At 43.9% G+C, this 14,714-nt stretch overlaps 1 protein-coding gene across 1 annotated transcript in view; it reads left to right on the top strand.

The window, feature by feature from the left end:
- ATP10A (ATPase phospholipid transporting 10A (putative)) overlaps positions 1-14,714 on the top strand; it is a 200,910-nt gene that overhangs the window by 69,143 nt on the left and 117,053 nt on the right. The window contains 1 exon segment of the mRNA XM_045899575.3: positions 6,410-6,614. Within this exon segment, the coding sequence (XP_045755531.1) occupies positions 6,410-6,614 (205 nt within the window).

Raw genomic sequence — 14,714 nt, 5'->3', positions numbered from 1 at the left:
AGGAGGGGAGAAAGCAAGGGAGGCAAGTGAGATGTGCCTCTGTTACCCTGTGCGCCCCCATTCCAGCACACAAGCAGGGTGTGGGTGTGGTGAATGGTGGGAGGGCAGGAGTGGGGTTCCCATGTGTAGTTGTGAAAATAATTTGCCATTGAATTAAAGCTGACATTTTTACAACATAGGAAAGTATACAATAAAATATGGCCATTGAAAGTTGTTAGATAATGTAAGGGTAAGAAAATTGAATGTGTTTGCATGTTACAGGCATTTTGAACTTTTCATTCATCTCCTCAAATACCAAAAAATAGAAGAGGCAAGCATCTCCAACCGTAAGATGCCCTGGAAGCCGGCAGGGGGCAGCTGCAGGCATGTGGCTTGCCGTGTTTTGGGGCAGCGTGGTCCTGCAAACACCCGCTGCTACTCTTTGTTAATTACAGTGTCACAGTGTCACAGAGCTTGAATGATCATGTAATATTACACTAGAGGAGTAACTTGTGTGTGGAATCAGAAATGAGTTTCCCTCTCTCTGCAGCCCGGGAAGACTCTTAAAAACAGAATGAGTTCCTTCAGGAATTCAGAGACCAGGCTGGAGATCAGGGACAGTGACGATCCAATTATTGTTGTGACCATCCTTGTACGAGGAGTGGCAGTGGGTCACCAGGGATGTTGACTGGTTGTGGCAAATTCGGAATCTGTTGTCACCTTAAAAAAAAAAAAATGCTCCTTTACTGTTAGGGAAAATTATAGCCAATAATCTAAATGCAAATCTACGGGAAAACAGCGCATTAAAGATGAAAGTATGATTCCCTCATTTTCTGCCAATGCCTTTTTTTCTTAACTTTATCTAAGTTTGGTTTTATGAAATAGATCCACCTTCACTACATTGGAGAGATTTACAAATACATTGTTGAAAACCCTGAACCATGGCAGAGACACCAAAACACTGGAGGGATCAGGGGTCAGTGAGGCCGCAACGGGTGAAGATTCTGATGCCTTTCAAAAAATAAAACATTAGCAAGACATTTCAGAGCAGTATATCTTGAACCCTGTATTCATGAAGAAGAGCTACGTGAAAGTAACAGTGATCTCCAGGGAAAACATGCTTTCAACTACTTAAAAGTAATTCCTGTAAATTCTGTAAGTCCGCTATCTCCTCTTAGGGACTTGTTTACTAAGGAAACTTAAAAACATAACTAGTACAAATAAATAGTTTAACTCAGCCTAAATATTAAATAACCAAAATGATGAATTAAGGGATCTTTAAATTTTATTTACTGCTTGTCTTCAAATAAAATTGGTCACTCATCATCCTCATGTTTCCTTATTCTTTCACCCCTGCATTGTGTTGTTTTGAAAAAAAGGCTCAGATGAGAACTGCAAAGCTCAGCATGACTAATTATAAAATGTTAGTAATAGATTTTCCCAGAAGAGGAAATCTATTAATCTCAGAAGGCTCACATTAGCCTCAGAACAGATTTTCAAAATCATCTATTTAACGTTCTCACTATGTAGCTGAGGAAAGAGCAGGCCCCAAAGTGAGGTGGTTGGTGCAGAAAAAAAAAACAGTGTGAGGGCTTTTTAAGAAAAGACTCATTTTTGCCTATGACTTCATACATGGTTCTTTTAAATATAAATATAAGACATCTTTATCACTCTACCCTCCCCTTTTTTTGCCCACATTTCAAAAGAACCACAGTTTTTTCATTCATGACCTTTGAAATCTTGGTTCAACACTCTGAGGAGTTGAGATCTTTCAGGAATTAGCAGAGATTTGCAACTAATTGGAAGAGCCAGTTGTCATTCCTGTGGAGCAATCAGGCACCACGTTTGTAATTATTTATAACATAACCACTATTTCAAGACTGCACATTTTCAGGGTTTCCCCCCATTTTATTTTATTTTATTTTTAAGATTTTATTTATTTATTTGAGAGAGAGAGAATGAGAGAGAACACATGAGACGGGGGAGGGTCAGAGGGAGAAGCAGACTCCCCGCCGAGCAGGGAGCCAGATGCGGGAGTCGATCCAGGGACTCCAGGATCATGACCTGAGCCGAAGGCAGTCGCTTAACCAACTGAGCCACCCAGGCGCCACCCCCCCATTTTAAAGATTTTATTTATTTATTTTAGAGAGAGAGTACAAGAGAGCAGGGGGAGGGGCAGAAGGAGAGAGAAAAATCTCAAGCAGACTCCCTGCTGAGCACAGAGCCTGATAGTATGGGGCTTAGTATCTCTGAGGACCAAGATTATGACCTGAGCCAAAATCAAGAGTCAGGTGCTCAACCAGCTGAGCCACCCAGGAGCCCCAGGGTTTCCCTTCATTTTAATATGTTATTCATACCCTCTGATGGGCTTCCACTTTGTGGGCGTTTGGATTTTAACCGGTCTTGCTCTACATTCTTTTCTTGTGAGGTAGTTTTTCCTTAAGTATGCAGATTATAAAACTGCCGGTAACTGCCTGTAGAATCTTTAGTTTGTTACACACTGTAGAAGATTGAGCTGCCTGGAATGGTGCATATTAATTTTTTATTGCTCTGCAACAAATCCCTGCAAACTCAGCAACTAAAAACAATGTTGCAACAATATGGATGTACCGAGAGGGTATTATGCTAAGTGAATAAGTCCGAGAAAGACAAATACTGTGTGATCTCACTAAATATGTGGAATCTAAAAAACAAAACAAATGAACAAACAAAACAAAACAGAAACCGATTCATAGTTACAGAGAATCAACTGTTGGTTACCGGAGTGGGGTGGGGTTGGGTGGCAGTGCGAAATCTGTGAAGGAGATTAAGAGGTACAAACTTCCTGTTACAAAACAAATAGGTCACGGGGATGTAATGTATAGCATAGGGAATATAGTCAATAATATTGTAATAACTTTCTATGGTGACAGATGGTAATTACACTTATCATGGGGATCATTTTGTATTGTATAAAGATATTGAATCACCATGATGTACACCTGAAACTAATAGGATTTTGTTTGTCAAAAAAAGAATGCAGATGTATTAACTTAGTTTCTGGGTGTCAGGAGTCCAGGCATGGGTTGGCTGGGTCCTCTGCCTAAGGTCTCACCAGGCTACAGTTGAGGTGTTGGCTGGGGCTGTGGTCTTGTCTGAGGCTTGGGTCCTCTTCCAGGTTCTTTTAGGTTCTTGGTGTAATTCAGCTCCAGGAGTTATGAGACCCCATGCTCTCAGCTCTGGCCGTGTGGCCACTCCCAGCGTTTGACTTCCTGCCTGTGGCCTGAGGCCCAGATTTATGGGACTCCTGTGGCTCTGTCAGGCCCACTCAGATGGTCTCTCTGTTGATTGGCTCATAGTCTACTGCTTGGTCACCCTAGTTATGTCAGCAGGAGTGACTGCCACCACATTCACAGTCCCTACCTCACTCAGGGGGGCTGACGGTGGTGTGTACACCAGGACTGAGCTGGGGATCTTGGGGCCGTCTCAGAATCCTCCTTCCACATGGGGTGGCCGGCACCTGCCCGTAGGAGGAATATTGCGTGGCAAGCTAAATAGTGCTACTTCCTAATTGCTGTGAAGGAATCCAGAGTATTGAGGACGTGGTGACTTCAAACCTTGCCACTGTAAGAAAACACAAGCTGTGTGTCTCAGGAGAGTCCTAGGTTCCTGGAGGAGGCAGGCCTCTGCCTGGTTGGGGTTAGAGTTGGCAGGGAGGCCATGGGGCAGTGTGAAAATCCTGAGATTTTTGCCAAGGAGAAGAGGGTCACACATCCTGCCCACCCTGAACTGTGTCCACACTGGCCCGAGGAAATAGAAGGCAGTTCTGAATTGTTTACCTGTTACTAGGAGGCTAGTGTTACATAGCATTGTGTCAGAGAGATTTATTTCTGTCTTCTCTGCAGTGTTGTCCCGTGCACAGATCTGTGAGGGAGCGTGGGACACATGCCTGTGGGTAAATCGCCTGGCGCAATGCCCTCCACTAATTGCTTCTTCTGCTGCCTCTCTTTCTCTGTCACGGCAGCCTGGGAGCCAGTCCTTCTAGCAGGAGTCATGGGAATTGCGGTTACTAGGTGTTCGTCTGCTCAGGCAGCCATAACAAAGCACTACAGACCAAGTAGCTTAAGCAAGTCGATTGTCTCTCAGTTTTGGAGTCTGGAAGTCCAAGATCAAGGTGTTGGCAGGATTGGTTTCTCTTGAGGCCTTTCTCTTTGGCTTGCAGATGGTCGCCTTCTCTCTGTGACCACACATGGTCTTTCCTCTGTGTGCATACATCCCTGGTGTCTCTTCTTCTTATAAGGACATCAGTCATACTGGATTAGCACCACACCCTGTGACCTCATTTCCAACTTAAGACCCTATGTCCAAATACAGTTGCTGGGAAAAAATAAGTGTTATACCCTCCTCATGAGAAAAAGGGCTACTCATATATAATGTGTGTGTCATATGTAATATATATTATATATACATACATATGTGAATATATAATATAGCATATGTAAAGTATATATGATATATTTAATATATAATATTATATGATAAAAAAAGAGAGAAGTAGGCAGGGACGTTGCAGAGGTTGGTGTAGGGTCCACACTCAGCTCGGGTGCTCCAGCTGGAAATCGTCGATGGGAGTGCAGGGCTTTGGTGGGGAAATCTTTGATCTGTTGAGGTGTCGAAGGGGTTCTATCCTGCTGCTCTTCTTCCACAAATAACTCCCAGGTTTGGGTTTTCAAGGACCCAGCCTGCTGCAGGAATTCCTGTGACCTGCAGGGCCTTTTCACAGAAGCCAGCACTCTTTCAGGCATCCTGGAGCCGCTCTGCTCCTTCTTCCTTTGCTCCCCATGGCTCACGTGGGTCCTCTCACCAGGACTGTCAGCAGAGATCTCCTGACCCAGTGCTTGCAGTCTGCAGGCACACTGGGGGCTACAAGGGGTGCCGTGGGGGAATCTCTTTTGAGGCTCAAGGCCTCCACCAAAGTAAGTTTCTTTTTTAAAAACAGTGCTCTGATGGAATGGGCAAGCTAATGTTTTAAGATTCCAAGGCAGAAGGAAACTGACTTTATGTTCGATGAGTTCTATAAATGGAATGTAGTTAAGATAAACTGAACACAGACAGTTCTGCTCCTCTCCTTGTCATCACCGTCCTGTGCCTGTCCCAGGGAAAGTCTGGGACCACTGGTCTCCTGGCAACTCCCGTCACAACAAAGCCTGTCCACCTCACTCTCAGAGTGCATGCTGCCCTCCTCAGTGACTAAATGGTGACTTAGCTTTTGGAAACTTTCTTCTGGAAGAGGATGGGCTCTTTCGGATTTCTCTGTACTTTCTGTGGGGACTCAGCAACTGGTCATGATAAGGAAGAGAGACGAGGGAGCTAATGCTTGCAATGATCATAAAGTCAAGGTTTGACCTTTAAAAGAAAATGGGAACATTTTTAAATGTTGTTTCATCTATCACACATCAAGGCTATCTGTCCACAGGGAAGAGGTCAGACTGACATGGAGCCAGCAGGAGGCTCAGGTGATTGAGTGACAATTCTGCACCTTATCTCAGGGCCAGCTGACCTCGAGCTGGAGGCTGATGGGACTCTATCACAGCTGTTGAAGCAGTCTTGAGGAACACCCTGGCCTTGTAGGGAGCATTACGTTGGCCCAGGAAGAATAATTTGCTCACATTGGGGGCTTGATTATACAATCTCCAAGGGTTGCTATCCTGTGGTTTGGTCTTGCCTTGCATTATTTTTGAGTACAGAGCTATACCTAATTTATCTTTGTTGGTCTTATGGTGGCCAAACTGTGCTTTGTACATAATTGGCTTGGTGGATCTTGAATTAGAAGAACAAGAAAACAGAGGCTTAAAATGGAAGGGGATACTTCTCTCTTCCCATCTGGGGCAGCTGATGGCTAGGAGCTTCTGGAAGTTTGCCTTGGGTTTCCTCAAATCCACAGTGTGGAATTAAATAAATGTGTAAAACTCTCAATACTTCTCTCAAAGTTCAGAAGTCCTATAAATGCGACTGACTTGGTCCACCTTGAGATCTGGACCTGATGCCTGAATTCAGATTCTCTGGGAGCTCACGCAAGGAGAGGCACCACTACCTAGTCCCAGAACGTTTTAATCAAATGGAAACCTGTACCCAATAAACAGTTTCTCCCCATTTCCCTTCCTCCTTGTCACTGGCAACCACTAATCTACCTTCTATGTCCATGGATTTGCCTATTCTGAATGTTTCATATAGTGCTCGCTTTGGCAGCACATATACTGAATGTTTCATATAAATGGAGTCATAGTATATGTGGCCTTTATGAATATCCTTTTTAAATACTTTTTATTATGGAAATTTTTAACATACTGGAAAATAGAAATATTTGTTAAATGAGCTGCATGTGCCCATCACACAGATTCAGGTATGATCAACCTCCTGCCAGTCTTGTTAATGGCAGTTTCTTTACCAGGGAGGAGAAGCAGTATGTGAATCGATTCTGGAAAGAAATCCGAGTGGGAGATTTTGTGCGTCTCCGCTGCAATGAGATCATCCCTGCGGACATTCTGCTGCTCTCCTCTAGTGACCCGGATGGACTGTGCCACATCGAGACTGCCAACCTGGATGGAGAGACCAACCTGAAGCGAAGGCAGGTGGTCCGTGGCTTCTCAGAGCTCGTAAGTGACCTGATACTTCCAGGGTATCCTGGGCACCAGTCCATACGGTACCTCCCATGCTGGCCTTCTGAGCATCAGAGCACCTGCACCCCACCCCCTGTGCCCCACCCCCACCCCCACCACATCATCAGGCCAGGCCACTTTTCCTAGTAGATAGGTGTGGAACTGAGGGTCTGAGAGGATCCCTGACCCGCCTGAGCCCATGACCAGCCTATGGCTGTGGGGAACAGGACCCAGTTCTTATAATTCTGATTTCCACTGTACATTTCTGAGTTTCTCAAAACAGTATTTAAAATTACAAAGAACATTTATGACCAGCTGACTCCTGGCTTTTATCCAGTTGTTGTTCTGGTTTGCTAAATGGCAACACAGCAGAAGTAGTGCCCTATTCTGAGAGTGTAGCTCTGGAATATTTTCTCCTCAAGGGTGTTTCTGAGTTTGGCATCAGATCTTCTGTATCTGAATTCTGCTTTAGAGAGCCTCAGCCACAGCTTGAAGATATACAGTTGATGCTGAGTGAGAAGTAGGAAGGGAAATGTGGGGTCTGACTGACGGCACTCACCAACAACAGCCTTGTGGCTGGAAAATTCAAACCCTGTCAGGGGTTTCTAACCTTCTGTTCACTCTTGTCCCTGCAGGTCTGTGTAGAGGATGCAGGGGTCAAACTCCAGGTGAAACGAAAGTAGCATGAGTTGTCAGGGATGAGGAAGTGTCTGGAAGGGAGTTCGGCCAGCCTAAGCCCTATTCTCCTAACACCTGGTCTGTCCCAGGCTGCCTGTCTCAATCATGCTTGGGAGTCTTGCCATCAGCCTATACTGAAGGAGGCTTTAAGAAGTGCCCAAGGAAATGAGCTCCTGCATTTCAGAAAGGATGCCACTGGGGAGTCTCTTTCTCTGTCATGTAAGATGTGTCCAAGGTCATACACTGGGGATTTTCTTCCTCTGTCACTGAGACCTCTCCATGAGCTCCCATAGGAGAACTAGCCCTGGAATCAAGACCAGGCAGGCTTCTTTGGACTGGTTGGCTTGTTTTGTAGCTTATGGATCTCATCATGAGCACTGTCGTATTTTGGGTGGGGTGTTTATTGCACAGGATTTATTTGGGGCTGGCACTCGTGAGTGAACGTGATTCCCCCTTGGTCACTGTGACAGCCAAAGGTGCCTCTACGCACTTTTAGCTAGAATTCCACAAGCTGGGGCTCCCCACTTTGCCGTGGCTGGTGGGGACTTCTGAGCCTGACACTCCTCCAACCTACAGTGCACTTGGATGTCATCACCAGCATCTTCCCCCATTTATTTCCATCACAAGTTCCTCATTCACTCTTTTTAAAAAGTTGAGATGTAATGGACATACAATATTATATTAGTTTTAAGTGTACAACATAAGGATTCAATATTTGTTCATATTGTGAAATGATCACCACAGTAAGTCTAGTTAACATCCATCACCACACATGGCTACAATTTTGTTTTCTTGTGATGAGAACTTTCAAGATTTACTCAGCAACTTTCAAATATACAGGGCAGTATTGTTAACTGTAGTCACTACTCATTTACTTTTTTTTTAAGCCTTCTTTAGTGCCAAGTATTTTTTTTTCTGAGCTGCCTCAAATCTTTCTTGCAATGACACAGAGCTGACATAAATATTCAAAATAGCCATCTTTTAAAATGCGGTGCTGTCATCATCCCAGAGCAGGAGAGCTGGTGGAATTTAGGGGTTTCCGACTTCTGCATTGATTGTGCCCCAGGGTTTGGCAATAAATGGGGGATCACCTTCCACTCCCACCCCCTGGTCCCCTGTTCTCCTAAGGCTGGCCTCACTTCCAGGTTTTCTCCACCAGGTCTGCCCCAGTCTCCTAGACTAGAGCCCAGAATTCCAGGGCACAGTTCAGTGTGTGGACTAAGCCTGAAATCAGTATGGCGGCTGCATGGCCTGCTCAGTTCTTGTCATCTGAGCATGCACGGGGTTATAAGGAGGCAATGGCTGCACAGGCTAGACTTTTACCCTCCTGGAGACTGGTCAGTGTGCATGGAAGATGACTGTACCATGAGTAAATACATAGGAATCTCTAGTGGGTGCAAATTTGAAAACTGGAGAACAGAGTGTACATGTTTGGGGTGGTGGTGTGGGGAAAACCACATAGGTGTATCTCCTTGACCAACCCTCAAGAATAACTTCCACATTTCACATCTTCTAATTTTATTCAGTTGCTGAACCTGGTAATATCTAAAAACCTCCTCCACCTACTTTTTTCCCAAACAACAACTAAACATTTCATAGCTCGGTAGTGCTTTATCTAAGTGAGCTGTTTGTAAGTTGGATGTTTATTCAAGGATGGCTACGGACAGACACATCCTATATCACCCTCCCTCGGGTCCAGTGAATGCCTGAGGAAGTAAATGGAGTTGAGCCATAATTTAGTCAAAATAGCCAAAATTAGCAATCAAAGCAATTCTGATTTAAAATAAAAGTTTCTTTATCGGCACCCAAATTCTTCAGTATGCATGCACATTGTCCCTATTATTGGAATATTTTTTCACTTTTTCTTTTATTTTCCTTTTTCTTTGAATGTTCAAAGATATTTTTCTGGTAGCTGACTTCCCATTCATACATTATCATTCTGAAATGTAAGAACTGCCCCATGGAGAATAAAGACAGGAAGTTTCTGGCATTTAAAAGCCTGACATTTGGAAAACTAATATCGCACACTATGTTAATTATGCTGGAATTAAAGTTAATTAATTAAGATAAAACAAAAACTATTATTTTTTTTAAATTAAAAAAAATTAAAAGCCTGACAATTGGAAAATCAGAGTTCTGACTACAGCATTATAATGCCAAGACCATTTTAGTTCTCAGTATTTAAGTAGGTTTTCGTAGAATGGAGTCAGCTCGTGTATCTCAGACACCTGAAGAACTGGGTCCTGTCAAATACAAAGTGCTATGTTGCCATTTTGATGACTGGTCAGTTGGAAGTAGTGGTCCCTAGGAAAACTTAAATTAGAAGCAGCTTGCAAAACTGAGGTGACGAAATGTGACAGGGACTCTGTGTGTACATCAGGGTCTGGTGAGGAAGCCGAAATTACACAGAATTCAGTCAGGGCAAGTTTGATGGAAAGAATTCCAGTGGGGGACTGTGAAGTGAGAACAAAGACTTGCCAGAACACAGACCTAGCTGATGGAGCAGTCACTTGTCCTGGTACCTAGATAGTGCCCAGGGAAGAGGTCCCCAAGGTTGAGTCTTGTTTTCATGGCTGAGGGCATGATGGTAGAAGAGTTTCTGAGGGGCTAACCTGGCCAGAAGTCAGCCATCCACAGGAAAGTGCTGAGCCAGGGAACTTGGGAGATGCCAGGGGCAGCTGCTGGCCACTGGGCACTAGTTGGGCTCTAGGGATGCCGCCTTCTTCTTGTGGTTCCAGCTGCTGCAGTGGACAAAGACTGAGTGGTGGCTCTTTAGAAGCCAGCCCATAGAGCCCAGATCTGCACATGCAAAGGGACCAGGAGAGGGTGCAGGGAGGAGTAGCCCCCCTTGGGGCCAGGGCCCATACCCTCAGGGTCTCTGGTTACCCTGAGCTGAAAGCAGAAGAAAGCATGTGGCAAATCTAGTCGTGGACATAAACACATTGCAAGCTCCTTGCCTTGGAGACACCTGGAGGGGGGCTGGGAAGTGGAGAACAATCCACACACCCTTCCACCTGAAGGCCAGCCCCTTCTCCTGCAGCATACCTCCAGCGCCCTCTACTGACAAGGCAAAAAAAGTAGCTCCGTTTCCCGAAGTCATTAATGAAGAGCTTGTTTGTTTAGGGAAGGATGCTTGGAAAGGGGGAAGTGGGAGGCACTGAGGCTGTCCAGGTCGAAAGTGGCTGGGTCCCAGGTTTCTCAGTCCGGGGCACGGCTGGGGCGGTCCATGTGGTGCCCATGGCTCAGATGGCTCAGCTGGCACGTGGAAGGCCCTCACCTAGTTCGTAGTGCTCCCCGGCAAGGGAGTGAGCATGCTGACCGTCTTCCTGAAGTCGCATCATGGAGAACGCTAGAGACCACAGTGTGTCACCTACCCCATCTCCTCATCAGGTCCACGCCCTTTTCCTGGGAAGATGGTAATCATACACTGTTCCATAACTCTCAGGGGAATCCGTTTCTCACTGTCTATGAAGATGAATAAGAAGAACCTAGAATACTAAACTACCCAGTGGGGACCACAGAACTGGTTTGGACCATGACTCTGCACATAGACCAGAAAAGTATATGGGACCTTTTTACTTGTATCAAGTGATGACCACTATACTGATCTTCCATCCCTTTGCTTATGGCAGGAGATGGCTTAAATAAGTAACTTAGATTGGTCCTTGAGCAAAAAAAAAAAAAAAAAGAGGGACTTGGTCCATGTGCTGCAGGGTCTAATGGTTTAAGGCAATGGGACCAATACCCAGAGGACTCAGGCTTGTTTACCAGCAGACTCCCAATACAGAAATTGTACAGGATTCATGGACTAGAAGCAGGAAGGCAGCATGCACGGCCCACCCAGACCTTTGAATCTGAGGATAAGGCCCTCAGACACTGGGCAATGACCCCAGGACCTTGAACCCCCTAGCCATCTGGCCTCTGGCAAAGGAAACAGAGATAATGGGACTTCAAAATAAACAGACAGTTTAAAAGTGGGAGCCAAATTGGCATTATCCCAGAAGTAATAGAGAACCCCAGTGTTTCACACAATGCTCTCGGGATAACAACTCAAATTTGTTCAGGCTCCCCTGGTGTCAGACCTCATCATGCTTCTCACATTTGTAGTAGCACAGACATTTTAAAAACAACTTCACATATTTTAGAATATAAATCTTATGAAGTAATGATTATCATACCCTTTTACAAACCAGAAACAGAAAATGCCAAGACAGGAGATTCTCCCAAGGTACCCCCTGCTGTGGCTCCCTGAATCAGGGTAGAGCTGGAGGCAGTCCTGGGTTCTGTCACCTTCTGAGTTGGCATGGATGGGGGGATTCTCCAGCATCCAGTCCTTCCGTTTTGCACTAGGCATCTGCTGTTGCTTCTCTGTCTCTCTCTCTCTCACACGCACACACACACACTCTCATTCTGACCCACAGCCCTGCCCATGAGGCTGCATGCAATTAGCCTCTATACAGGTAGAAGTGTCTAATTCGTCTATAACATTTGCACAGTGATTTCTGCAAACATAGGAGTTCCTTAGGCTGATAATTTTATATAAAAATATTTTTAGAGACTCATTTTTGTGATTTTCATTCTTTCAACAAATATTTATTGAGCACAGACTATGCCTCAAATGCTTCAAATAGATGCTTCTAAGCAATGTATTGATCAAAAGAGGCAAACATCTTTCCTGTCATAATGTTTACGTGATCTTTGTAAACAGTGATATGCACTGAGGAGTAAATGATAAAGCAGAAGCAGGGACGTGAAATGTCAGGTGGGTGTTGGAATTTGGGATGGGAACTGAGCAGGGCAGGCCTCCCTGAAGACAGCAGGAGAGTCCAGACCTGAGATCTTGCTGCTGAACAAGCTATGTTAGTATCAGGAAGGAGCCTTCAGGGACTGACTTCGGTGTTGGTTAATTTACTGAGAAAAAAATGTTCGTCCAGTTTATCTCCTGGGTAGACCTATGGGATTATTTCCCACAACCCTGGCTACACCCACAGGGCCATCTGCTTCAGGCTGTTGGGAGCAGTGATTATGAGGCTTTAAGGAAGAGCTGAAGTCGCAAGCCTGGGGTAGCTAGCTCTTCTCAGGTATGTGTGGGTGTGTGCACGTGGGTGTGCATGTGTGCCTGCTGTGTGCTCCCCCTGAGGAAGAAGGATGACACTAGTATGGAAACTTTCCTAGGCTGGGGAGAGTCTGTGAAGCACTAGTCTAAAAGATGTACCTAATGTCTAGACTTGCACTGATTCTAAGACAGTGATGTGGCTTTACCTCGATTTTGCATATAAAGTTTTACTGAATTCCCAGCAACATTCTTGGGTGCCAGGCACTCTTAGGCAGTGACAAAGCACAGAGTTTCCTTTATAAGGGAGAGTTAAGCCTCCCCTGAACTACTTGGCAGAATTCAAGGAGCTTAGAGAAAATCGCTTTACATTCCATATGTGTAGGAGACAAAATTATTATGTTGTTTGTTGTTTCTACCTACACATGCTCTCAAAATTATCTCTACCACAGGAAGACTAGCGGTGAATAAGGACTGTTTGCAAAATCTTGCACCAAAGCTGTTTTTTCCTTAAGATTTTCAGGTTGTTAGTCTTTAACTAAATTAGCTACATGCTCTGCTATGGAATGAAAGAGGAAACAATCTATCATCTAAGTGGAAAACAAAGACAGCTGTCCGGATGTATTAATTGGAAAGGTCAATATCAAGCCTTTACAAAAAGATTCATGATTTTCTTTTACATATTGAAGTATAGTCACTAAGCTCATAATTCATACTGTGGGACATTTTCATTCCCAAACTTAATAATCAGATACTTTAGTTGAATGATATGAAATATGTAACAGGAAAGATTTTGAGAAAGAAAATTACTTTGAAAAGACAACTGTATTTAGACTAAAATTTTAATTCTAGCAAGTGGATATTCAAAGCAATTTGGTTAGGTAGGTAATATAATTATCTGAGATATACCATGTTTTATAATATCAACTGTGTTTACTTCATGGGAAATATAAATTTATTACATAATAAGATTTTTGTTTGTTTTCTAATCCTCATGACTTTGCCACAGATTCTTTGCCTTGAACCTGTGGTGTAGCAAATCAGTGCGTGTGGAGAATAAAGCACTGTGATCTTAATGAGAACAACTAAATGCCATGAAGTTGATAATACTAGGCTAACCTGACATATTAATCCAAAAAGATCTTACTGTATATGGAAACTTGAACATTCTTTGTGTACATTTAAATTCACGTTTTTGTGTGACTAGAAGTGGTCATTTTTTATTCCAGGAAAAAGACAACCAAAGCCTTAATAGGTTTTGTTCTATTTATGGTGGTATGTGATCTGAAATACTATCTTTCTCTTTGATTATATTTTCACTGTTAAAAAAAAGTAATCAAATTTCAACTTTGCTAAATGTAGTTGAATTGCATTCACAATTGCAAAGAGTTTGGCTTGTGTGTGTGTGTGTATGTGTTTCTGGGCTAGAAATTTCTTTACCAGTGGGAAGAGCTGACAAGGTGAGATCTGTCCAGTTGACACTAAGTTCCTCTTTGTAAGTGGGTATGGATGTGCATGTTTATGTGTGAGAGAGAGAGCATGTGTGTGTGCACGCAGCAAATGTGTCAGTACATGTGTGTGCACACACGCAAGCATGGGAATGGATGAGTGTGTTCGTGTGCACACACTTATGAGTGTGAGTGTGCAAGGCATGTGTACGTGTGTGCAGGTGTGGCTGTGTATGTTCCAAAGAAGAAAGCAAAACGAAATAAAAGGGCTTGACTTATCACCTTCTGTTATCTTTAAGGAGAGGATAAATATTATTTCCTGGGCTAAGACAAGATGTTCAAGAAGCAGATTGATCTGTAAAAGGAACATTCCTGGGGAATCTGGAATTGTCAGTCTGGTTATTGAGCACCTATTGTGAACTGTGTTCATGAGGTGGGGGGTGTCTGGACAGTCCGGTCTTCGGTCAGTGGACTGGGGAACACTTTGCTCCTTGATGGGGTGCCTGTATCTGGTGCCGTATCCCTTCCACTTGTTTTGTGAGCAGAGCCCCCAGTCAGAGGAAAATCCCTGTTTCCACAACATGAAACCAGTCACCACACCCTGATTGCCACAGCATTTGAATTCTTTGAGTTATTCTAATTTTGTTTCTGAATTTGTCAGAGTCTATTTTCCCATTTCACCAAGAATTACTCGGGAAGTTATGTAATGCTTTCAGTTTGCATGTGTTCCTCCAGTGAAAGGCAGTACTTTGGTTCTCATTTGGTATTAGTGCTTCCTAGGATTTCTCCTTTTCATAAGTGAGACACACCATATATGCGTACGTATACACAGAGATATCAGTATACACATTTGTACCCTCATGACGATATTAATATAAATCATGTCTTACAAGAAACCTGTCTTAAGCAAGAACTATA

Source organism: Mirounga angustirostris, unplaced genomic scaffold, assembly GCF_029215605.1.
Source record: "Mirounga angustirostris isolate CCGP_5_RB_7025 unplaced genomic scaffold, mMirAng1.0.hap1 SCAF_9, whole genome shotgun sequence".
NCBI classification, from domain to species: Eukaryota; Metazoa; Chordata; class Mammalia; order Carnivora; family Phocidae; genus Mirounga; species Mirounga angustirostris.
Note: the sequence above shows the minus strand (reverse complement) of the source record. Positions and strands in the feature narration are given on the sequence as shown.